Genomic DNA, 24,160 nt, shown 5'->3' on the forward strand with positions numbered 1-24,160 from the left:
GCAAGGGACATGAAATTTCTGTATGCCTTATTCTAACAGCAGAGAACAAAGTGTGTGGGAGGGTTTTTTCAGATTAAATATGTATTTATGGAAAGGACAATCTTGACAGAAAATAAACCAACTAGTGTTACAGATGATAGTTGTTTTGAAAGGTGAGTTTTCTGTTTTGACTGCTAGTAAAGAGAAGGATTTGTTCTTGACCATGTGCTCTTTTTAAATAAAACCAATTCTGAAATAATTTCTCATTCCCAGATCACTGTTGTGCTGTAAGATTCAGCTGTTACTGGGTCACAGCAGCACAGCAATACTGAGGATTTTTGATACTTTTGCTGTGACAGCAAACAGAAAGCATTGGAGCCTGATGATATGACAGGCCATGTGATGGCAGTGAATTCCTCGTCTCAAGGCAGGAAAATACGTGTGACCTCCTCAGTAAAAATGCATCATTCAGTGGGAGCAGAAGCCAGAGAACTGTGTGGACAGCACTAACACCAAGAGACACAATTTGTACTACTTGGTCCAGAGGAAGAATAAGATGTTGTAACAGTCTCTAACCAGTCACATCTGGTGGTCCAAAGCTGCCCAGGAGAGTGAAATACTCCACTCTTGTCTGTTCCTGAGACTTGGTTGCCATGGTCACAGCTTTAGAGATAAAGACTTTCTTTTCCTGTATTTTGTATGTATAGTAGGGGGTCAGAGCAGTGGTGTTGCTGCTGTACAGACACCCTTATCTTTTCTCCTTCATCCATTGTTGTTTTATACTCCCCAACTGAGATCTTTGAGCTCATTTGTGTTTAAAATGCTTCAGTTTTGAGAGTTGTCTTTATTCCTGTTCCCTTTCCTGTACTCTCATGTACAGGCTTTGTTTTTTCTTACTCTTCATTATTTTCCCTTAAAATCAAGGACAACATATTCCTAACAAATAACTGTTTATGAACAATACCTGCTGTGCCCCAGTGTTCTTCTGACTGTTTACAGTGGTCAGCAAGTCCTTGTCATATAAACAGGCTTCTAAATTCCTTCCCCCTCACCCACCTCCCTTTTGTGTCTCTGAAAGATTTATTCAGAAATCACAGAATACAGGGATCTTCCTTTATTTTGGCTCTGCCACGTACTCACTTAATAAATGAGTATTTTGAGCTCTTTACAATGATAATAATATGAATACTTTGTAATACTTTCCTCATCACCCACTCCCTTCATACACATTTTGCTATGCACTTGGTGCCATTTTATTGCAGGTCCAGCTGTGCACACAAACCTCTACAAATAGATGCACACATATAGAGAACATGATTAGGCATTATATGCATGTATATGCATGGGTTTTTTTAAGAAAGTAACCATCTTCTGGAGGGTGCTACTTAAAAGGGATTTGAGACAGCTGTTATGCATGATATATAAATTATTTAAAGATGTAAATCTGAGTTTTTCAAATTGATTTTATGATTTAATATTCAGTAAGAAACCAAGCTGGTTGTCCAGGGCAGTTTCTATTCAATGTTTCTCTCTATAAATGTACCTTAAAAATTAAAAACCCCAACCAATTGTAACTCCTCTGTGAGAAGCCAAATATGAACCTAGAAGGGATTTTTCATCTGATGTTAATTTTCTCTTCTCCAGACTACTCATAAAAAATGGTATTGCAATGGCATCATCCCCACCATTGACAGTCAGAAAGGAGTTTGGTTGTAGCAAAGTGTTCAGTAACCCAACCTCCTGCTTGGTGGTTTCTCAGTTTGCATCCATAATTCTATAATATATAGAAGCAGATCCGTCATCTATTTAAATAAGATATATATGTGTGTGTGTGTAGAATATATAATATCAATTTTCTTTCATGCACATCAAGAATACCTGTATGTTCCATTCAGATGGTGAAATTCTGCTGTCCCCTCTTTCTGTAACTTACCACTCATTCTGGTCTGGTTCTTTTTCTGTCCATTAAATTCTTTTTCTTCAACCAGGAGGTGAAAATTTGTCTCTGAAGCTGTTGCCAGGGAAAACACAAGGCTTAAATATATTTTAATTTTTACTCCTATGTGTGTATGTACGCACAGGAGGATACAAAGTCAGACAAATCTTCATTTTTGTTGGAAATGGAGTTTTATCCTCTTTTCCCACTGTAGTGAAAACCTTAACTAAATTGTATTCTCTTATAAATCCACAAGATTATCCTGCAGAATAATCTGACAGAGGGATGACTGGTGGTGAGGCACTTGTGCATCTGGAGCTCACAAAACTTGTTTTGAAGTTCTCTCTAACATTGAAGAGTGTGTATAATCAGGTCTTTGAAATTTAACACCATCCTCCCAAAATCCTTGGATTTATCAAAAATTTATTGCAATTTCTGCCTTAGATCCTTGTCTATAAAAACAGCAGGATACCTGTAATTTCACGGGGAAATTATGATAATAGTCTTTCTGAAGCACTCGAGGATTCTGGCAGTGAGTTGCACTGACAAAAGTGTTACAGAAAAGGAGTCTGGATATATGTGTGTACATACATACAAATATTCCTGTACATACACACAAATATTCCTGCATAGTGAACTCTCCAGAGAAGGTGGTAGAGAAAGCTTGGTCTCCACACTTAACAGTAGGGAGAACAACTACTTCCTTGGTGAACTTTATCTTTTGCTCTGAATAATCCAGGGAGTTCTGTGGGAAAGCAAGGCGTGCTTCCAGCTTTACAGTTTAGATTATGTGCATTAAGAGACCAAAATAATATTAGCTAAGTGACTATTATTTCCCAACTTCTTAACTTTTCAAACGCTACGATAGTTTTAAGAATGTGTTTGCTCGTGTCTGGTGTGAACTGCATAATCCTCCTTTGTAGGCATCTCCTAAGAGTTCTTGTGTTCCTGAAATACTGAAATGTTGCAATGTTGGGATCTTTACAGCCAGTGTTGTCTTTCCAAGCATTTGTAGACAGCCTAACTATGAAGATCTTTGGGCAACTTACTTTCCTTTCAGTAAATATCCAATTCTGTAATGGTCTTTCCACTGGCTGCAAGTGCTGGGGAGGGATTAAGAAAATTATGAAAACTTAAGAAAAACAACTGCTGATCCTTATTTTTTTTTCAGTGTAATATTACAGCAGCCTCTGGCATTCCACTGATTTTTGAAGGGGACAGAGAATCAGTTGCCTTTTTTTTTTTCTCTGCTCTGAATTCAAAGACTCTTTGTCATATGAGTAGCAGAGGTGATGCTACAGTGAACAGAAATGGATGAGTTTCAGAGAAATAATTTCAGATAAAGAGATTTTATACACACATATACACACAAACACTTATTGTGTGAGATCCCTCAATCCCAGTCCAATATTTTTAGCAGGTGTTACTGATAGAACTTCAGTGTTACACATTTTTTTTTCTTGTAGCAGTGAAAGAGAAAATTCATGTTGTATTACTTGAGGGTAGAAAGAATTCAAACTTAAGGGAAAAACATTTCACGTTGTAGCTGATATTTAATACTTGAAAAATCCTTCAGATGTACTTTATCTCTGATATTTATAGGAAACATGCTATTTCAGCAATTTCTTTTAATTCCTATAGGAAATGTGCAGTATATAATAGTAGTTCATTTCAAAGACATTTAGTCTCAGTTTAGGTATCTTTAATGTGAGTTACAAATAAACCACTATTACTGAAATTATTACTAAATAAATTTTTACTAAAATAATATTATTGGGTATACCAGCTGGAGGAATCAGATTCCCTAAAGCCATACAAGCAATGACAGTCTCTGAAACATTGAATTCAAATCCCTAATGACTGAGCTACATGTATATTCAGGTGTTTACAAACTGTCTTTACCTCTGACACTTTTAGGAATGGAATGAAAAAATTGGGCTTTGTCTTGCTATTTGTAATCTAGAACACTAGAGGACAGCACTAAAATATTACATAAATGTGTTATTGTTTACACTGTTAATGATATAGGTGCTCTGAGAGGGCTTTGTGAGAAGAAAACCAATTACTCTTTTGAACAGTTTGGGCAAGTGGTATTTTTGTGAATATTCTTGACTCCTTTTGAAAGCTGCATCTCGCTTCACACCTATAAAATATCTGGAGTTGCTTTTGATCTGAAACAAAGTTTCGTGGCAGTGATTTCTTTAGACATTAAGCTTTATTTTTTTAATAGACCCTTGTAGAATAGACCCTTGTGCAAAATAATATTTTTAAGTTCCAAAAGATGAGGAATTAATTGCCTCATCTGTAAATGTTTTGTGGTTTATTTGCTCCCATGAAGTGTACTATGTTAATACTCTGATCCTTCCACAGAGATATGGAATGCTGTAGTTCCTTGAAAAAGTTACAGCCTCTCTTGTGTTTTCTCCAGGCACCCTGGAACGACATGAAACAGGTGAAACAGCGAGAGCAATTCTTGCTGCTATTGAAGATTCAGAATACTTGGTGGCAGATGCTCCACTTCCTGTATCTCAAGAGTCAAAAAGAAATAAGAATTCTGGATACAAACACTCGAGCTCCTGTAAGCATGGCATGGGCCCTTACAACCTTATTCATGCAGAAAAATCTTCAGATAAGGTAAGGAGGAAGAGTAGAACGTTTCTCAAGAGTAATGAGTTGTTATCCAAGTTCTTTCCCCTTGAACCCTCACTGATATATAGCTGTGTGTAAGTACCATGTGGCTTGGGCTTAAGTTTATAAAGGTTTCTTCTGACTGGCTCAGCTTTTATGCCTTCAACAACCCCATTTCATAAAAAAACACCACTTTGTAATCAATGGATTTGGGGAATTCTGTTCTCTTCAATAAACAGAGGAAGTCACGTCTGCTTTCCTCAACTCTCAATGTGGATAGAAACTATTTTCCCACAAGTAATGAAAACGAAAAATGCTTTCCCTCAACTCACGTGTGGAAACAGACTTGAGGATGGTCTCTGGCCTTTTTCTGGCTTTATTAATTATAGTAAATGAAGTACTGGATATTTCAAAACTCTCTGATAAAGTACAGCTTAATCCAAGTCCTAGTTCTTGAATTATCTGGTCTTTTCTTCATTGTATCTACAAATTTACGCATAACCTTGAGTTTATAATGATTGTAGTTTAACTCTTAATATTTCTCTTTGACCTTTTACTAACCTTAGTCTGATTTCTAAAGTTCTTTTTGATCCCATTTTCTGAAAAGTCTTATTAGAGCGAAATCCTGCTGAGCATGTTGTGGGGCAGATGGTGCACTAGTTGGCCATTGACACAGAATCTGATCTCCCTGTTTATTAAAAGGAATAGTTTCTTCTTTCCTTTTTAAATAGGAACAAAGGGAAAAAGTTTTGGGAGTTGTTTGGGGTGAAGTTTTAGGCATATCTGTTAAATTGAAAATTGCATGGATTTAACAAAGTGGCTGGAAAGAAAATGTGCTGCTTATGGAAAATGGGAAAATAGTTTTTTGTCGGTTTTTTAAGTGTGGAGTTTAACATGTTTTGGGAATTATCATGATCTTAAATGAGAAGAAATATCACAGTAGGCAACAGTGGAATTGTAATAATTTTTAGTGCTTTTATTGATCAAATATTCATCTTGACTGCTGATTTCTCAATACAATATTCCATATTCTTGTTTAAATGTTCATTAATTATCTTTTCCAAATGAAAACATTTTATTGAGAATGTTATTGATGTCTTTTAGACTTTTCTTGTCAAAATACTTTCTTGGTTTTTTTAATTTCCCTTTTTTTTTTTTTGTCATTATAGACCTGTTAGGTTAGTCTAATTTTGTAATAAATTAAGTTCTATACTTGGGAAACCACTTTTCATTCATCAAAAATGTGTCACCCATTGCATCCAGAGTTTCTTCCACTTCAGTCTGCATTAGAGAAGGTTCTGTAGATTGGTGTGGGAGATGCTGGAGGCTAAATATATATAGTGTAGCTGAACCTGGTAAGAATATAACAATGGACATCCCCTTAATGCTATTCCAGGAGCCCAACACAGGCTGCACAAAAGGAGTGTGGAGCTCTGCAGCTTTTTTTTAGCCCTGTTTTGTTTTTGCTGAAATTAAGGCTTGTTATGAACTCTACTGTTTTTCTCAGTTTTTCTGCAGGAAACTTTTTTTAGGTTTTTCAAAAAGTGCTGTATTGACTCTTTTGAATTCTTGTATTTTAGCATCTTGAAATAGAGTCTGGAAATCTGAGATCCCATGAAATAACTGAGAGGACCGTGGGTGTCAGCCTTCAACATTCCATACCATATTAATAAAAGCATATAATTAGCATACAGATGAAACTATCATGAAACTCTCAGATTATAGAAGGTTTTAATATAGAATGAGTATTTCATTATAAATTTCCTTCCTTTGCAAATTGTGTATTAGAAATTTAACAACATACTAAATTGTTAATAACATTTCTATCAAAACCCCTGACATCATCAATTTTAGCCTATTTTAAGAACTCAATTTCAGAAGATTTATGTAACAGAAAAAAGGAGGGGGTAGCTATTCTGTCCTCTTGGCACTGTACTTGTGAGTGATCCTTTTGTACAATGAGATGATCCACGTGAAGCCTGCAAGTAATATTCAGCATTTCTTCTTACTCTTTATTATTATGTTGTTTTACCATTCCTATTATATTTAAGGCAAAAGAAGATTTCCAAAATAATGGTTTCTCTCCACTCAATCCTAAGAAAAAGGATATCCTCACATAGTAGTCCAGCTTCAAAGGCTTTCTTTCAAAACATTTGCCATCATGTAAATCACAGATACAAAGGCAGAATGTTTTGATTTCATGGTGTTTTGACCATTTTAATTCTTTTATTGTGCAGCACGTGCCAGTGGGAGTACCAATAACAGATGACTGTGACAAATGCAGTTAACACAAGATCCATATTAATGTTGTCAAATCCCCCCGATATATTTAAACAGATTTTAATTATTTTTAATGTCAAAAGCCCCCCAAATATATAGTTTAATAGTTCCTCAAGAAAGCTTTACTTAATACGTGAATGTAAAACCTCTCATAAAAATGAAACTTTTATATTGGCCTTAGTCATTGACATAGGGTATTCATCAAGTCAGCAATTTGTGTGGCAAAGTGCCATTTGAATAGTGTATTGTTAGAATACTTATGGTCCACTTGACAAGGGCTCTTGCTGTAAATAGTGCAATTTGACTCCAGCTGTTAAAGAGTGGCTTTGACAGCAGCCAAATAGAATGGAGATGCTTTACTGCACCGCAGAAAAATCAATATTGGGTTCTTGTTCATAGTAACCTGTTTTTTCTTTTTTTTTTTTTTCCCCAGATTTATACAAGACTATCTAGAGTTCATTTGTGAAAGTTTAAATATTATTTTGGAAGTGAGGCTGTTTTATTTTCGGAGTAATGTTGGTGATGAGTGGTGCTCGTGTTTAGTTAAAAAGAAAAAGATAGTACTTTGTGGAAACACACTAATGTGATAATGCAGCATTATTTCAACTCTCAGTTTATTGGGATGGATATTAGGATGTGGGTGCATAAGTTGTGTAATGAATGACAAAAAAATGGTCTTTTCTTCCTCTTAGGTTTTTTTCTCTTCTTTTTGTATTGCCCCTGTAGTATCCCTGTCAATTTTCTAAGTATAGGGTTTTTTTTTTAAAGCAGATTTCTTTGTTGTTCTCCCTGTAACAACCCCCACAGATGTTGACTATCTGTAGTGCCATTGTAGATTTTCCTGAAGCATAGTCTTGCTGGTGCTGAACAGTTTTCCAGCAGCATTCAGTGACACGAGGTTGCTATGATACCTGGCCAGTAGCAATAGGTATTGAATCACTGGTCTTAATTACAATAGACTCCACACCAGACTCTGTGCTCATGGTGTTTATATGGAACCAGCTCTCATTATACCTTTAAGTCATAGTTATATTTGAAAATTGGAGCTGTGTGAAAAGCTGATTTAAAAAAAAAATTGAAATGCTTCAGTGCGTCCTATGAAGATTTCATTGATGCACATAAAAAGCTGGATGTGTCTGGGAATTGTTTTCCTGATGTTCCAGAAATCTTTCGTGTTAGAAAGTTTCCTAGCTTTTCAGCTTCAGTAATTCGGATATAAATGTGTGTTTTTCACACTCTAATATTTGTAGTGATTTCAGTTATGTAATTAGAGTCTTCTGTGTAAAAATGTTGGAGGAAGAGCAGCTTCTAAAACCTGCCAATAGTTGCTAATACTTGAACTCTTGAATTATTCTACTGAAGAGCTAGATTAGAAAAGGGAAATTTTTACTCTGTATCTAAGAAAAGACAAAGATGGGGGGAGAAACGTATTTATTTATATGTGAACTTTTGTTGGAGTGTTAGGTATATGTATTACTTGATATGTAAACCCAGCAATTTCTTAAAATACCCAGTATTAATAGTTCTAAAGAAGTTGGTATTCACTTAAATAATAGCATACATAGCTCCTCTAAAAAAAATATGTAAAGACAAGAATGCTCAGAAATTATAAATAATAAAATAAATATCTGTTTTGTTGCTGCACAGAATAAGTAAGAGACAAATGAAGACTGTAGGACAATAGTGGTTATTTGTTTTAGTATAGCAAAGGAAGCAATTTGAAAATAAAATTGTTATTGGAAGCCTGGAAAATCACTACTAGTTAAATCTTACTGATGGAAAAATTGGTAGAAAAATGGAAATGAGATACAAGCACAAATACAAAATAATACTTAGCAAATAGGAAATCAAGAATGGTACCATAAACAATGGTGTTGTAGGCATGGATTGCTTTAATTTGTTTCCTTTTATAATATTTAGAGCATTGTTATAGGGAATTACAGATCTTGATCATTTCTGTGAAGTGGATTATTAAGAACAAAGCAAAAGAGAAAATAGATATTTCTCCTTGAAGTTGGTAACCTTATGTTGTTGCTTCCAGGGTATTTATTTTTTTAATTTTCTGGAACCAGTGTTCAGTATCTTTATTTAGTAGTTATATTAAGTAAATGTAATAGGAAAATGAGTGAAGAAAAAAAAAGCTTGATACATACAGATATATTTTTTCTCTATAATTCAGTTGCAAAGCATTTCAGTCCTGCATTTCCTGTGAAATTTCACAGTTAAGTATTTTATCAAGGGACCAGAGTAGCAACATAACTTCAGTGAAGCAAAAGCTTCAGAGTTATGAGATTAAATTTGTACCAGTTAAAAGGAATCCTGATCCTGAGAGCTGTTGATAGCTTTGACCACATGCCATCTCTGATGAAAGTTACTGTAGTTTTTGAAGAGGTCCACCAAGTCAAGAGTTTGTTGATTTGTGTTTTCTCCATTGATCACCTCAAAGCAAAATGGAAGCAAAAAGTTGCCATTGTGATCTTGTAGCACATTTTAATCTTGCAGATGTGGCTGGCAATCAACACAGGCTGGCAGAAATCTTACAATAAGCCTTAAATATTTATTTCAAGGCTTCTCACCCTGTTTCTGTATACTTTTACAGGCTTTTCTTCTGTTACTTTACTGAAGGTGACTGACTTAAAATTTTTATTTTCCCTGCCTAGACAACGAATTGAACTGTGTGATAAAGCTAAAGAAGGTGCTGTGGTGTCCTAGTAGAAATAAATCTGAGGTCAATATCAACAGTCCTTGTGAATTATTCCATGTTGAGGGATGATTTTTGAAGCTAACCCAGCTATTGCTGTCATCTTTGTCTTCTCCAATCCCTCCACCTCCATGCTGCAATTCCCTTCTCTATCCCTTGGACACTGTAGCAAATTCTGCATTTTTTTTCTTAAGGAACATATCTTTATAACTAGAAACATACAGCTTCTGTCTTGTGGAAGTACTGTTCATGATCTTATTTGTCACTTAGGACTGTTTCTTTTAGGTCTGGATGTGGAGTTGGGCACGGTTTGAATTTTCCCCTCTTAGATTTTACCTTTACTATTTTCTAGTCCATAAGTTGTGATTTCTTGTGTAGATCAGCCTAATTGATTTTCCTTCTAAGTGCCCTACCTAGTTCTAAAATAAGTTACATCATCTTTGTTCTAATATTTATATTTTCATGTTGTCCAGTGGTGTTCTTGAAAATTCTTCACCATTCATGAAAAGCATATGGTGAAATCTTCATACTTGTGATAATCATCTTTTCCTTTCTAAACACTGAATTCCTGACCTCTTATTGTTTAATTGGTATTACTTTAGTGAACAAAAATATTAACAGGAATTCAGAGTAAATTCAGGGTGAGACTTTCCTAGGTTTCCACCTCACACAACTATTTAAAAAAAAAAAAAGGCAGTGACTCTGCCAGAAGCACATCAGCATCTGAAATGTATTTTAGAAATTAGACTTGCAGCAAACGAACCTTACTCTGCAAAAGAAAGATTTGCTATCTGCTGCTTTCCTTCTGAAAGCTAATTCTCATTTAAATAGCAGGAATAAAATCCTAGGCTAAACTGTGGTTCAATTTCAAACTAAATAACAGCAGAGGTTACATATTTTTTATATATTAATATTCAAAACCTGATTTGTTCTAGTGGTCAGATTTGGTTCTTGCAATACTTATGGGAAAGGATGGATCATCCAAGCAGGCATCTGAGAATGTTTCTTTGCAAATGTTGTCCTTCTGGAAGCCCATCAGTAAGATTGAACAGATCTCAAGGAAAGAACAGTTGGAAATCCATGTGCACAGAAACTCAGCTGCCATCCTGATACATCCTTAGGGTCTGAAGAAAGACCAGCTTGCCTATTAAGGAATTTTCAAGAATGGCACTTCCTGGGATTCACAGGATTTTAATATTTAAGAATTTAATCCCACGATTTTTTCTGCTCTTTTTCACGTGATTTGATCCAGAACTTTTGTGTAGACAAATTTTCTGGGTGGAATTCTTATAATCCAGGGTAGGAAATGCACTATCAGGACAGCCTGGGGCAAGTATGTTATTTCAGTTGGAGTCAGCAGTCAGACATGGTTTGGTAACTTAATTTTTATATGCATCAATCCTTCTTAGGACAAAGCAATATTCTCATGCTTTTACCCTCCTCCTGAGGTCAGGTTGGCAGTATCTGTGTTCAGCATTATTCTCACAGATATTTTGATGTTCATTCATCCAGTAAATTGTTCAGTATAATAATTCCTAAATCCTGAGTCAGTAGTCTGTGTTTTTGGATGGCTGTAGCATTGTTTGTCCAGTTGATGATCAAGGAAACTTTAGAGATGTTCCATCTTACAACTTAAGTGCTGAGTGAGGATGAAAATGCTTTTGCTGCCACCCATCACTGAGCCCTAAACATTTCTGAAGATATGGTTAGGAAATTTACTTCTACATTCCAAAGAAAATATATATTAAAATATAAACAGAGTATTTGAATATTGAGTGTATAAATAATACTTAATTTAAAAACCACCTTATTCTTTCCTTCCATCTAAGCTTTTCATGGTGCAGAGACTGTCTGTGTCAGAAATGGATCTTAGTCTGACATGAGTGGATCTCCAGTTCACTTTTATGTTCTTTCTATGATAAAATTATTGGACAAGACTTTGTCAAGAGTATTTGTTTAGAATTTCTGATAGTGTACCCAGACAGGTTGTGGCATGAGTTTTAGAGCAAAGAAAAAGTTGTCTGTAAAAAATAGTCTGTATATTGTATATATTTCTTCAAGTATTTCCCTGAAAAACAAAAAGCATAGAAACTTGTTTCCTAGTGTTGAAAACTTATGTGAAGAATATTCTGCATATTAGCTTTACTTGCCTGTTATTCTTTGATATCTTTTTATGATTTGTCTCCAAGATGACCTTTATATGTACACTTTATTAAATCTGACAAAAAAACCTGAAGTTCAGTATTTGTGATGGAGAGAGAGACAGTGTTAACTTGAACACAAAATTTGAGAAGCATTTGATTTTCATACCAGATCTGTACATTGACCAATAGATGTGTTAGCAATTCTTCCTGAACAATTAAAATGTCTTGTGCCCAGGAGATCCATCTGGACAACAATCTGCCTGACAATGGCTTTCCACACATGATGGAGAAGGTTTCTTCAGTCCTTGGTCTACTCATTACACAGCTTGAGCTTGAAGACTCCTCCCCTTAATTCCTTACAATTGTGCCACAAACTCATCAGGAGTGATGCTGCAGTTCCTGTTGGAAGTGCTGTGCAGATAGTGATGCTCTGCACTGGGATTTTAAAAAAGAAAAAAAGGGAGAAAGATTATGGTGTTGGAAGGACAGAGGTTCTTGCAATTAAGTTCATGGATAAACACCGGTGATGCAACCTTGAAGAATATTGTAGCCTTTTCTTTATGGGAGGTGGATTTTAGGATGATCTGGGCATCCTTAATAATATGACCAGAGTTGTTGTAATGAATACTATGATAAAAGCAATGAAAGGCAAGTTCAAAGCAGATTATTTAAGCAAGTTCATATGGGAGAATTCAGCATGAATTGACACATTTGTTTGGGACTGCATTGTCCAAGTGGGGAAGCCTCAGGTCAAGCATAAATTGCATGTTGAAAGCAAATTGGGGCACTACTATTGACTCCAGGCTTTGTACATATAGTCCTTTATATGTGAGTATTGAGCTTTAAAAAGGGCAAATTAATAGGAAAAAAAGTTCTGAATGCCTCCCTCAAGAGGATCCTCTGTCCTGTGACTAAGTGAAGTGTGTGAAGGTGAGGAACAGGAATGACCTTGCTATAGTGACACCATGACTCTGTATGACACTCATGCACAGGGCCAGCACTGCTCTGGAGTGGATGGGCCTCCCCTGTTTGTGCATTTTGGGAGGCAGTGGATGCTTTTAGTGACAGAAACTCGTCACATGCTCCCTAAATCCAAAGCTTCAGGAGGTGGGCAGGGTTAGACACAGGAGTGTGATATGTGGGCTGCTGATTCAAGCTAATATTGGATTAGAAAGTGCATAAGGTTTTTATGGGGAGATGAAAGTGTAGCTGATAATTTGCATCCTTTCTTCCTCTGCAGGTTCTTTCAGAGATGGTACACGGTGTATGTTTAAGTGCTATTTCAATTATATACCCGCTGTTTGTGTAACTATTTTTAACTGAATGCACCTTTGCACATATCCTGGATTGCTCATCCTTTCAGCAGAACAAGAAAATAAGACAACTGTGTATTGCAAAAAGGTTATGAAGTGAAGAAGGCAGGTTTGCTGATGCGATTTACCTCAAATAACACACCATCTGATGTTGTTGTTGAACAATAGGTTATTTTTCAATTACAAATAGATAAATATGATTGGAAGACCATATTTATATCTAATTATTAACAGTTATTCAAGCATCACCTGGAGAATTTGAAGTTTCTCTTATGTATTTTGTGACTAGAATTTTGGTGTAATCTTTTAAAAAGCAAGCACTTTAAGAAATATAACATAGAGAAATCTGAAATGAAGGCCCAAGCCTTCTCTGAATGGTCTGTACTCTCCAACACTTTTAGTACTCTTCCACTGAATGATCTCTTTGATGGTGTGCTGTATGCTATGCCACTGTCATGGGAAAAAGCTATATTAATTTTTCTTCTTGATTTTCTTTTAATGATCAAACTAATTAAATTAGGCTTTCTAAATTCAGAATTGACTTAGTGCTAACTAGACATGTAAGTTACACCAAGCTTTTAGTTTTATATGTAGAAACCACAGCAAAAAAAAAAATATTTCCTAGTAGATAAAGAGGTGTTGTGTTCGTGGTGTAGATTTAGGATGAGCTATTTGAAATCCGAGGTTTTTGTGGAACTTGTTAACAATATTTTATGCTCATAAACCAGTTTGAAGCCCCAAACACAATTTCATTTATCTTTATATTCTAAGCTTTATAGACTCTGCAAAAGTGTCCATCTGTTCAGCTGAGATTGCTTCAAATAGTGAGTGGTCAGAGAGACTTAGCTGATAAAGGTCAAAGGAGCCTCTTGACCCTGTGGTACTTGCCAAAGCAATTGGAGCAAAGGGACTGATATACAGTTAGATACAGCTTGCTAACGTGATCTCCACTTTAATTGGTAATGATAGCAAGAATACACAGTAAAGTCATTGCTGAAAGAAAACAAAAAGTATCCAATATAGTAATTTATTACCAGTCAGTGGGTTTCACGCACTGGGTTGTTTTACCCCTGCAGTGGTCAGAGAAAGCAAAAAGGTACTCTAACACTTAACTGAAAATGGATGCCCTGCTGCTATCAGAGATGCATGGTGGTCAAACGATTGCCTGTGCCATTAGCTTGGTAATGTTTTCTCTATTGTAAACTCAGCTCCCCATGTTCTTCCTGTGCATCAGCTGCAGATTGAAGGCTTTCTCGTTTGTCTTCTATTTGTGCTGCCAATCATCAAGCTGCTGTCCACCAAGCACATTTCAAGGAGGCAATTTTTTTTTGCTCCTATCGACTACCATCTCTAGCAACCGAGGGCTCAGAGGATTTAGAAATAAATTTAATGCTTTAATTTACACTGGGCCAGCCATTTTGTGCATTGTTTATGTATTTGTTTTCTGAGACGATTCTATGAGGCAAATACAAGTTTCCTATTTTGCCAAACTATACATGAGATAGCACCTGCAAATGTGTCCCCAAAACATAATTCATAAGAAAGAATTGCAGGTGCTATATATATATTTATATATATGTAATAGAAAAAGGCTGAAGAGAAAAATGTCTGAGCAAGTAAAGACAATTTTTAAGCTATTCTGTAGCTAAAAAAACAAATAAACACAAAAAATGCAAGCACAAACTAAACAAAAGTAGGACACAGCCATTCCTTCCCACCATCAAAAATAAAACATCATGGAGAATAGAATAAGTTATGGCAATATGTTAATGTTTAAGACCCTCAGGTGTGGTAGCCGTGCTTCAAGTAACAGTTCTTTGAGCTCCACAAAGTACAAATGTAAGAGAAGGGTAGAAGTACCTAAATAACTTTTACAAGCAGATGTGTGATGTGCTTATTTTTTTGTGAGCCCAGAGCCAGACCAATAACGAGATGCAATTCTGAGAAATTATGAGCTCTGAACTTTTACTGACAATCCAGTGACTGGCCTGATCAAGAGACACAAAATTCCTAATTTCAGTAAATTTTGGTTGACAAATTCTACTGTCCTGCCCTTCTCTGTCATTTCTGTAACTGAGTTCTCCACAATTCAGTTTTTAAAAACCTAAATAGTCTTATTGTTGATGTCATTGGTTGCTGCAGAGGTAATGAAGAGTGATTCAAACATGTAAATAGTCTTTAATGTTTGTAATGGCTTTGTAGTGTAATAAAAAGTCAGATTACAGCAAAGACAGATGATGAAAATAAGTGTTAATTGAAATAAGCATAACTTGGTTGATGTTAATGGATCGTAATATACTCTCACAAAAGAAAGCTCAAAGGAACAGAATTAAACTCCTTGAATATTACATAATTTAAAAAGTTATTAGAATCAGTAGGATATCTCACAATTATGCTTTGTGCAGCATGATTCATTCTGCAGGCACTAGGAACTTTGGTACCAGTTTTCTGTCATTTTATCCCGTTGTGTTTGGGATAAAGTGAGAGTGCAGTGGATAAAGAAGGCCAAAAGTCTGAGAAAAACATCACATTTGATACTAAAGGACTTGTTTTATGTAAAACTGATACTGCCCGTGCTTTGAGAACTGAGCAACTTCTTGTCAGTGGTATCAAAGTGGTGTCTGAGTATATTTTGAGTCCGGTTTGCCTTCTAAAAATCTACCTTGTGGTTTTGCCACTTTATTTCCTTTACGCAAAATGAATGTCAAGATCATTCCTGTCAAATCTGTTTTTAGTACAAAACCCACAATAGAACACATCTGGTAAAGGAAGAGGGTGTGTGGAGAAAGTACATATATATGAAGAGCTGAAACAGTATGGGAATCCTTGCCAGCTAATGGAAGTGTGTATTTTAAGTGGAATAGCATTCCCAGAACAAGTTGGATCCCTGTGGAAAAAGGCCTTTAGAGATGAGAAGGCAGCTAGGTAAAATAACACTTGAATTGTACTTCCCATGAAATTTTTATGTGATATGTCTGTCTTAAACCTGTTAAAGATAATGGCATATATTGGTGTGGTTGGGGGCCACAGCACTGCCCCCCTGCTGCCCCTTTCCCACAGAGAGAGGGAAATTTTTCCTTGGATGCTAAGGTAAAAATGAGTAAAGGAAGAAAAGAGATAGAAGAACAGGCTTGTAGCTTGTAGAGCAGTGATGAATTACATGCCAGAAGGAATCAATTCAAGTGGGTCTTCTAAGTTTGTTGCCCCATCCCTGAAAAATGGGAAGGTCCTTGAATGTGTGCAGAGGAGGGGGAAAACTGGTGAAAGGGCTAAAAGGAATCTTCTTAGCTCCTTGGACTTGTTTAGTTTGGAGAAAAGGAGGCTGAGAGGTGGCCTCATTGCGCTCTATAGTGGCGGTCTGTAAAATAAAAACTAGAAACGATCCCAGTTTGGGGGAACTGGAATGCTTTATTGGGCACGAGAACACAATTTAAAGGCATCTCTGGCTGGACGTTTTAATGAAGGGGAGAGGCCATGTTAATTGGGGAGTTACACAAATTTTTGCTGTAGTTTCCAAATAGTTAATTTTTCTTCTAGTAGGATTACATGGGGGATAGAGGAATTACAGGGGTTTAGACATGGTCTGATACAATCATCTCAAAAAGTCCTTTCTGATTTCTGCTGGAGCCAGGCTTAATCCATGAGGTAGAACTTTAACAGGTCTTGTGAGAAGGGTCCAGCTCCTTCAGATCATGAGGTTTTTGCCAGCCCTTGTTTTCCTTTTGCTGAAAGCTGGGTTTGGGCTCCCACACTCTATGGCTTCCTGAGGAGAGGTGCTGAGATCATCTCCCTGTTATCTGGTGATAGGACACGTGGGAATGGTTCAAAGCTGTGTCAGGAGGTTTAGACTGGGCATTGTTTTACCAGAGGGTGGTCAAGCACCGGAACAGGTTTCCTGGGGGGTGTTCAATGCCCCAAGCCTGTGAGTGGTTAATGGGCATTTGGACAATGTCCTTAACAGCAGGAGGCCTGAGCTGGTCAGGTAGTTGGACTAGATGATCACTGTGGGTCCCTTCCAACTGACACAGTCTATCCTGTTCAAGCTCCTGTCTGATCCTGGCTTAAACATCTTCAGTGGCAAACCAGGGAGATGTTAGGAGATAGTTGCCATGCATGGAATATAGCTTGGCCTTTCAAAGACTCCCTGCATCCTGCTCTGGCCTGGATTTAGAAAGTTTGTTCTTCTACTGGTCAGTGATGCACAAGAGGCTCATGAATCTCAGGACATTTTAGTCTGCAGCCAGACTTCTGGCTTTTTTAAAGCTTACAGTCCACGTCAAAAATAAAGTTTAAAATTAGAAATGGTTAAACTAGAAAAGGGAAGGGTACAATACATAATGTAAATATCTGCTTTTCAATATCCACCTTCAAATGCTATTCCCACCTCTCCAGTTTGTAGTTAGTTTTATGGGTTTCCCTCCTTTTTCTGTCATCTTCTGTTACATAAAATAATTTGTCCATATTTCCTAAATAGCATTTTATGTCTAAAGCTTTAGATGTCCACCTTCTTTCACTGGAATGAAATGCCTGTGCCAGAGAGCTGAGATAACTTGATAGATGCTTTTAGGATCAACGTCAATAAGCTTTCATATTGCCAATAAACCATAAACATCTATTGTGACTTTACATGCAGGAGCATCACCAGATGTCTCAATAGATTGACATTGTCATGGTATTTCCCTTTGTTAGGATGGTGATTTTACTGAAGGCTTTTAAATGTTAATCAGCCAAATATAAGTGTATATAGAGAGGAAATGATAGGCTAAATTATAATAGCTTCTATGAATGTCAAAGGTAGCCTGTGAATTCCAGTGTTTGCATTCCATGAGGTTTTCCCTATGTATTAGGAAACAGCATAATTAAAGATTAAAATAATCCTAGTGCTTAGCTACAACATGTTATTTTTTAAAAAAGGAAAAAGGAAAGGGATAAAAAGAAAACCTGAACAAGCAGTTATAATCTCTTACTTATGACTCCCTATGGAGATCTTCAAATGAGATTATGTATTTAGAGTGCATCCTCATCTGGTGGGAGCATCATTCTCTAAATAACAAAAAAAGCCAAATTATATTACTGCCCAAAACTAAATAGCCAAATAACTAGAGGTTAGAGAGTCGATTCTTTCCTTGTGTTATTCTTACTACAATATTAACAATTTAAAAATAGCTAATGCTCTAAAACCATAGTTTGTAATGTAAAAGGAGTTAGGTAAGGAGTAGTCATGAGAAAGAAGATGTAATCAACATTGCATTCCAGTTCAAGCTGCCCTATTTACTAACACTTGCTGGTTTCTTTTAAGATTTGTCTATTTTCAACAGAAAGTTCCTTGCGTAAGTGGAATATTTCAAATTATCTAGGAAATTAAAACTAACGTAGTCACTTGTGATATGGAAGCTGGCATGATGGTTTGCAGAAGTATTACTGAGCTAAAAAGTTGCTTCTTGATGTTGTTCTTCCTGTTTGTACGTGTTTGCTTGGGAATGAGAAGGAGACTGAGCACAGTGCTGGGAGCACGAGCTTGTGCAGGACAACAGAAACATCCAAGTCATAAATGCTTAAAGAAAAGGGCAGAAGTGTCAACAAGGAGTTTACACTCCCTCACTTCTGGTATTTTCCTGAAGGTAAAAGATACTTCTTTACTAGATATAGTCAGGATTATGATACAAGGTGTTGTAATCATAACTGTACCCTCAGATGATCCAGCAGGTGCCTTCGTGGAATGCTGTGTGGTGGTGCAGCATGATGATTCTTGTGAAAGAAAGTAGTTGTTCTACAAACTCATCTGGAGCCTCCTTCTTGGACAAAAAATGTAGGGTTTTGTCTTTATAAAACAAATTTATCAGATTCAGCCCTGTAATTTAGTTCAGTTTCTGCTATTTTTTTTTTAGTATTGTGCAAAATGTTTGTTCCAAATGACATTTTTCATGTTTTCCCCCTTAGGAAATTGGTCTTATTGAAAAATTAATATTATCCTTTTAAAATCTGAATACTTGTCATGAATTGTACACTAGTATTTTTATCTTGCAGACTCTTCATTGGTTGGTATGTAGATTTAGGCCTTTTATAACAAAGGAAAAAAAAACAGTAAGGAAGCAGCGAAAGGGTCTGATACTTTATTGTGCCCCCACAGTAAGTTTTGTCTTCTTTCCAAAGCCTGTAGAAACTGTGTCATAAAAATTCTGTCATTCTGAGAGTGCACAGGCACAGAAAATTGCATGGGGAAAAGGGCAACAGGAGCGGGAAATGCTTTTCTTCTGAATTTGAAGATGTGTAAAGTGGAAAGTCCACTATTCTAAGTGGATCTTGGTTGGAATGTGGGATCTGAGGTGATGTGCCATGTTTCCACTCCTTAAAGACTCTCAGGTATGAGGTAGCACAGGGAGCCAAAACAGACAAACTCTCCTGAGGTGTTCATGGGAAACTGGGAGTGGGGGAAAAGCCAGTATGGAATGTTTTCCATGTAGAGAAATATCCCAACAAATACAGGACAGATTTTGTAATTTCCCCCTCTTATTGCTGCCTTCATGTATCCTCCATTAACGTAGCTTTATATGAATTATTTTTCTTCATTCCTGTGTTTATCCTTGCTTCTTCCTTCTTTCCCCAGTTCTACTTCTGGAGTATCTGATCTGTGGAGTTTATGCTGTAATAGAGGAGACTTCCTTGTTGCAGTTTATCTTCTCAAATATTATATTCTCTTTGCATGTTTGGACTATGTTCTGTCTAAGCCTGTGATGTCCAGGGCAGATTGTTTTTGAGGGGCATTTCTGTGGCCAAATTCTTCTGTGATATCAGTATAAGAAGCTGGTTTTTAAAGTGTCCAAAGACATCCCTTCCACTGGAGTTTGCCAGTATCTACCCCATGCCAAGGGTATTGGAAAAAGAAAATATGTAAAATTTTGTTCTTAATGATGATTTATCATTTAAAAAATGAAACTACATGAATAAAACTGAGGAAAAAAAAGTGAAGATAATTTGGAACATTTCCTGTTGTGTTTCAACTGACACTACTACGGTTCATAATTAAGTTAATGTGTCAGTCTAAAGTTGTTTAGTAACTGTAGCCGTTCTCAAATCTTTATTTCTGCCAGATTTTAGGAAGTTTCAAAAACTGTTTTCTTTGGGCATTTATTAGCATCAGTAATCAGCCATGTGTATTTATACCAGCACAATTATCATGTTTGTATGTAGAACTGAAATGATGCTCTACAAACCCTGAGAAAGGACTTTAAAGTTGGGGAAGAAGTATGGAGAATTTTAGAAAGATCCAGGTTGAAAATGGGGTGGCACAAGGTGAAGTGAGTTGTTCACAAACATTGTAGTAGCTCTGTAGCCTTTTCCTCTCAATTATTTTCAGCTAGGGTAATTAATTTTGTAAATGGAGATTTATACACATAAGTTCCTTATTGTTGCTGATAAAGTATGTGTGACTTAACTCAGTTTTAGATAGCTTTGCATGTTTTGAAATGGCAAAAGGCATGGTCTTCATCCCATACACATATCAAATTGTAACAAGGCATTACAGACATTTGGGGTGTGCAAGAATTTTGCAACATCATAGGGTTTGCTTCCCTAGCTTTATTTTGTAAAAACAAAAGCTGTATGCTTTAAAACTTTCCAAGAAGTCTTTTAGCTTGAAATGAGACTTAGTAGAAGAAACACCAGCCTAGAGTTTTTGTAAAGATAAATTCAAGCTGGTGTTGTACCCTTTACATGTGCATATCTCTGTGTATGTTAAGCTATTTAGAAGCAAATCTTTTTTTCCTTAGTAACAAGTGAATAAATATAACTGAATTGAACTTAATAGAGTTAATAGATTTCATCTATTCCAACAGAGTTAACAGATTTCATCTATTCCATTGGCAATTCTGTGTTCATATCTTGAAAATTACAAAGTGCTCTGGATTTGTGTTTGGACATTTAATATTTTTCTTTCAGCTAACTGATACCAGCTGCATCCAACAGCCCTTTACTATTTTACCAGTTAAGACGAAATGGAACAATGCAAACTTTCATGTTCTCTTATTTGATCTGGAAAAACTTGAGGAACTTCTGCTGTCATCTCAACTTGATGGATTAAAGTCATCGAAATCCTTCCACAACCAGCACACTCTAGAAAGAGCTAAAAGTACTGCTGAGAAAAGGGCACTGACACTGAAAAGAAACAAAACTGCTGGCTCCACACCTGCAGTGGATGGGCAGGGAGATACTGTTTGTTCAAACCAGGTCTGTAGGGGTAATAATGCACCCAGGCCTGTGGAAGAAAGCGGTGGCATGAAAAGACAGAAAAAAATGAAGAGTTCAAGAAAGATTGGGATGCAAACCTCAGGAAACATTGATGTGAACATCGCCACTGAGGCAGCAAAGCTGCTTTTGTCGTGTCTCCTACCATGGGGCGTAGATAAAGAAACAGACAATCTGTGTGTGAGACACTTGGATATCCTGAGGCTTCAGTGTCCTGTTTCTTTTGGACTTGTGTCAAATGAGAGCCACCTCTCACTGATGTTGCCAGGATGGAACTGTGCTGATTGTGCTGTGCCAGGAGAAGGTGAAATTTTCAACTTGTTTACCAAAAGAGTGCTCGATTTATCAAACAAATACCTTGCTGCAACTGCAGGAGAAACTGGAAGGAAGGAGGGACCTGAGAATCTTTATGGAACAAAGGATTTGGAAACAATATTCTTATTTAGCAGAATAGCTTTAATCAACAGGATGATTAATATACCTTCAGCAGTTACAGATGAAAGTGAAAGGTAAGGACTTTTTCATTGTGAGTCTTCTCTTCCTTTATAGTGGTTAAAAACATTAAAAAACCTGAAACAAACTTTTCTTAAACATGTACTTCTGCAGTGGAGCCTATATTCTTTCTCTAGGGCTTTTTAAAAGGATGTTCTTTGAACAAAAGGAGATCAGGATAAAATTAGATATCTTTACATTTTTCTGTTTAGCAGATGAGAGATGATGCAAGAATTTCATCAGAACAAGAAATTTAATTATCCAGCTTCACACCCCGCTTTTCCAGGGATAACTCTTTTCTTCACAGTTTAGACTAAGCAGAATAATAAGGTCTCTTTATGCACATTGTGAGAAGTGCATTAAGCACATTTGCGTTGTTTAAACTTCCACTCCCTATAAGCAACATACTTCCTTTGCCATGAAACCCTTGACTTCACAAATAAATAAATAAAACATGAGAGCCAAGAACAGTCTGTCCTAGTTATACTATCTAGAGTACAACGTCCCCAGTAACAACAGTAGCTACTGGGAATGAATGCCTCATCGGCCCTTGTGTTGTGAGAACCACCCCAAATAGCATTCATGTTACTCAAAACAAATTTATTGACTAAATGCTTTTTCAGCAATAAAAGAAAAATAACCTACTGGACATTATTTGACCAAGCCAAATAGAGCATGCTAATCAGGCAACAGATATTGCCCACAGTTTTGTTGTTGTTCAGCAAACGTAGGTTGGTCTGTATTTAGTATTTTAGGGACAATTAACTCCAGTGTTGGTGATGCTGTGGCCCTCAGGCAAGAAAGGGGGGACAGAAAATATTGATCTTGATGCTGCAAATATCTGTGTCTTCCATAAAGCTCCAGGCATTCAGCAGATCTCAAGACATATGCAACATCCCACAGGACAAAAGCAAGTTTCTCAGTTGCTTTTGCTGCTGATCTTGAATATTGATGCATATTCACACCAGCTTATTCCAGGATTCCAGCTTGAATGGGAATTCCTTTTATGCAAAATAGTACTTCCTTGCATTGTGTATTCTGGTACTCTTTTGTAAAGACATTGTATGATTGAAGTTAATCATCACACCAGAATCAAACATTTTTCCCCGACATGCACATGCTGACTTTTGAACATATCTCCTGTAAAATTATAAGAATTAAACTTGTTGCTAGTCAAAACAGTGCTTTTTTTTTTGTCAAAACAACGCTATATAATTTTAAGTTTTCTCCAGCACATGTAAAGCCATAAAACCTAGCATCCCTTGTAGAAATAGGTGGATTTTTGTACAAAAGAAAGAAAAATAAAGGCACAAACTTTGATTACAAAAATTTTATGAGTTTTATGCAGAGAGTTGGAAATGTTTTATTTGGAATTTTTACATGATATAGTTTGGTTTGGATTGCCTCTTTTTCCAAAACTGAATAGTATACATATTACAGCTGTCTCATAGCTAACTTTTAGTTTGGTGCCATTTGTGATGCTCTGATATGGGTTGTTGCCTCCCAATGGCCTCACCTAGAGAAAAGCACTTGAGTTGTATCCATTCAATTCTTCTATTGGAATTTTGGTTTGTTCATGGCTTTTGGGGAGTTTTTTTTTGTTGTCTTTTTTCTTTGTTTTTCTCCCCATCACTATATTTTCCTTTTGAGTTCTTAAGCAACAACTGCAAGTGCTGTGGGTCTGCACAGAGACAACACACAATTATTTTCCTGGCTGTAGTTGCAAACACTTGCCTACTACAAACCTACTGGAGGTTATGCCTTCTAAATTCATCTCTGACACGTTCAGAAATTAGACAAGTAACCATAGTTTTTGTTATTGAAGGAGAAAATGTTCTTTCTCGGGGAATTTGGTCAGAACTAGACTGTATTTGCTGCATTTCCATCAATGCAGACCTCAGAGGTTTTAGTCACCTGGACATTTTCCTCTTTACTGCTGGTGACAGGGAAGTTTTTTTTTCTCATTATGGTTCTGTCCCATAATAGCATTGAGTTTATCTTTTCCCCTACCTTCAAGAACTGTTCCAGAACTTTAGATATGTCAGTCATACTTTTTTTTTCCCCCTCCAATAAATAAAGATAAGAGCAGTTGAGATAAGAAATAGTATAAAATCCTTTACCTAACCTCTGTTAAACTGCAAATGACATCCCACTGCAGTCAAGAACCATCATTTCCACATAGGGTCAAAGTTCTTTGGGTGGCACCAATGAGATGATGCTGTTGTGTCACCATTCATGGGAGAAATGTGTTAGAGTTGTGGGAGAAGTGGATTAGAGCCATGGAAAAGAATTTCATGCTTCAGATGCTTCTTTAAAAAAAACCATAAAATACTTAATCCATATATGATGTGATGTTGTTACCTTTGTATCTGAGTATAATGGCATAATTTTGCTGTCTGAATATATCTACACTTTCTGTATTGTCTCAAAACCAGTTATGTAA

The 24,160-nt window shown here is 36.4% G+C and overlaps 1 protein-coding gene across 3 annotated transcripts in view; it reads left to right on the plus strand.

The window, feature by feature from the left end:
- WDR72 (WD repeat domain 72) overlaps positions 1-24,160 on the plus strand; it is a 109,753-nt gene that overhangs the window by 33,352 nt on the left and 52,241 nt on the right. For all 3 annotated transcript variants that reach the window (XM_027688678.1, XM_027688680.1, XM_027688681.1), the window contains exons 14-15: positions 4,344-4,549; positions 20,920-21,734. In XM_027688678.1, the coding sequence (XP_027544479.1) occupies positions 4,344-4,549; positions 20,920-21,734 (1,021 nt within the window). The remainder of the gene's footprint in view (positions 1-4,343; positions 4,550-20,919; positions 21,735-24,160) is intronic.

This window comes from Neopelma chrysocephalum, unplaced genomic scaffold, assembly GCF_003984885.1.
Source record: "Neopelma chrysocephalum unplaced genomic scaffold, ASM398488v2 Primary Assembly neopelma1_75, whole genome shotgun sequence".
NCBI classification, from domain to species: Eukaryota; Metazoa; Chordata; class Aves; order Passeriformes; family Pipridae; genus Neopelma; species Neopelma chrysocephalum.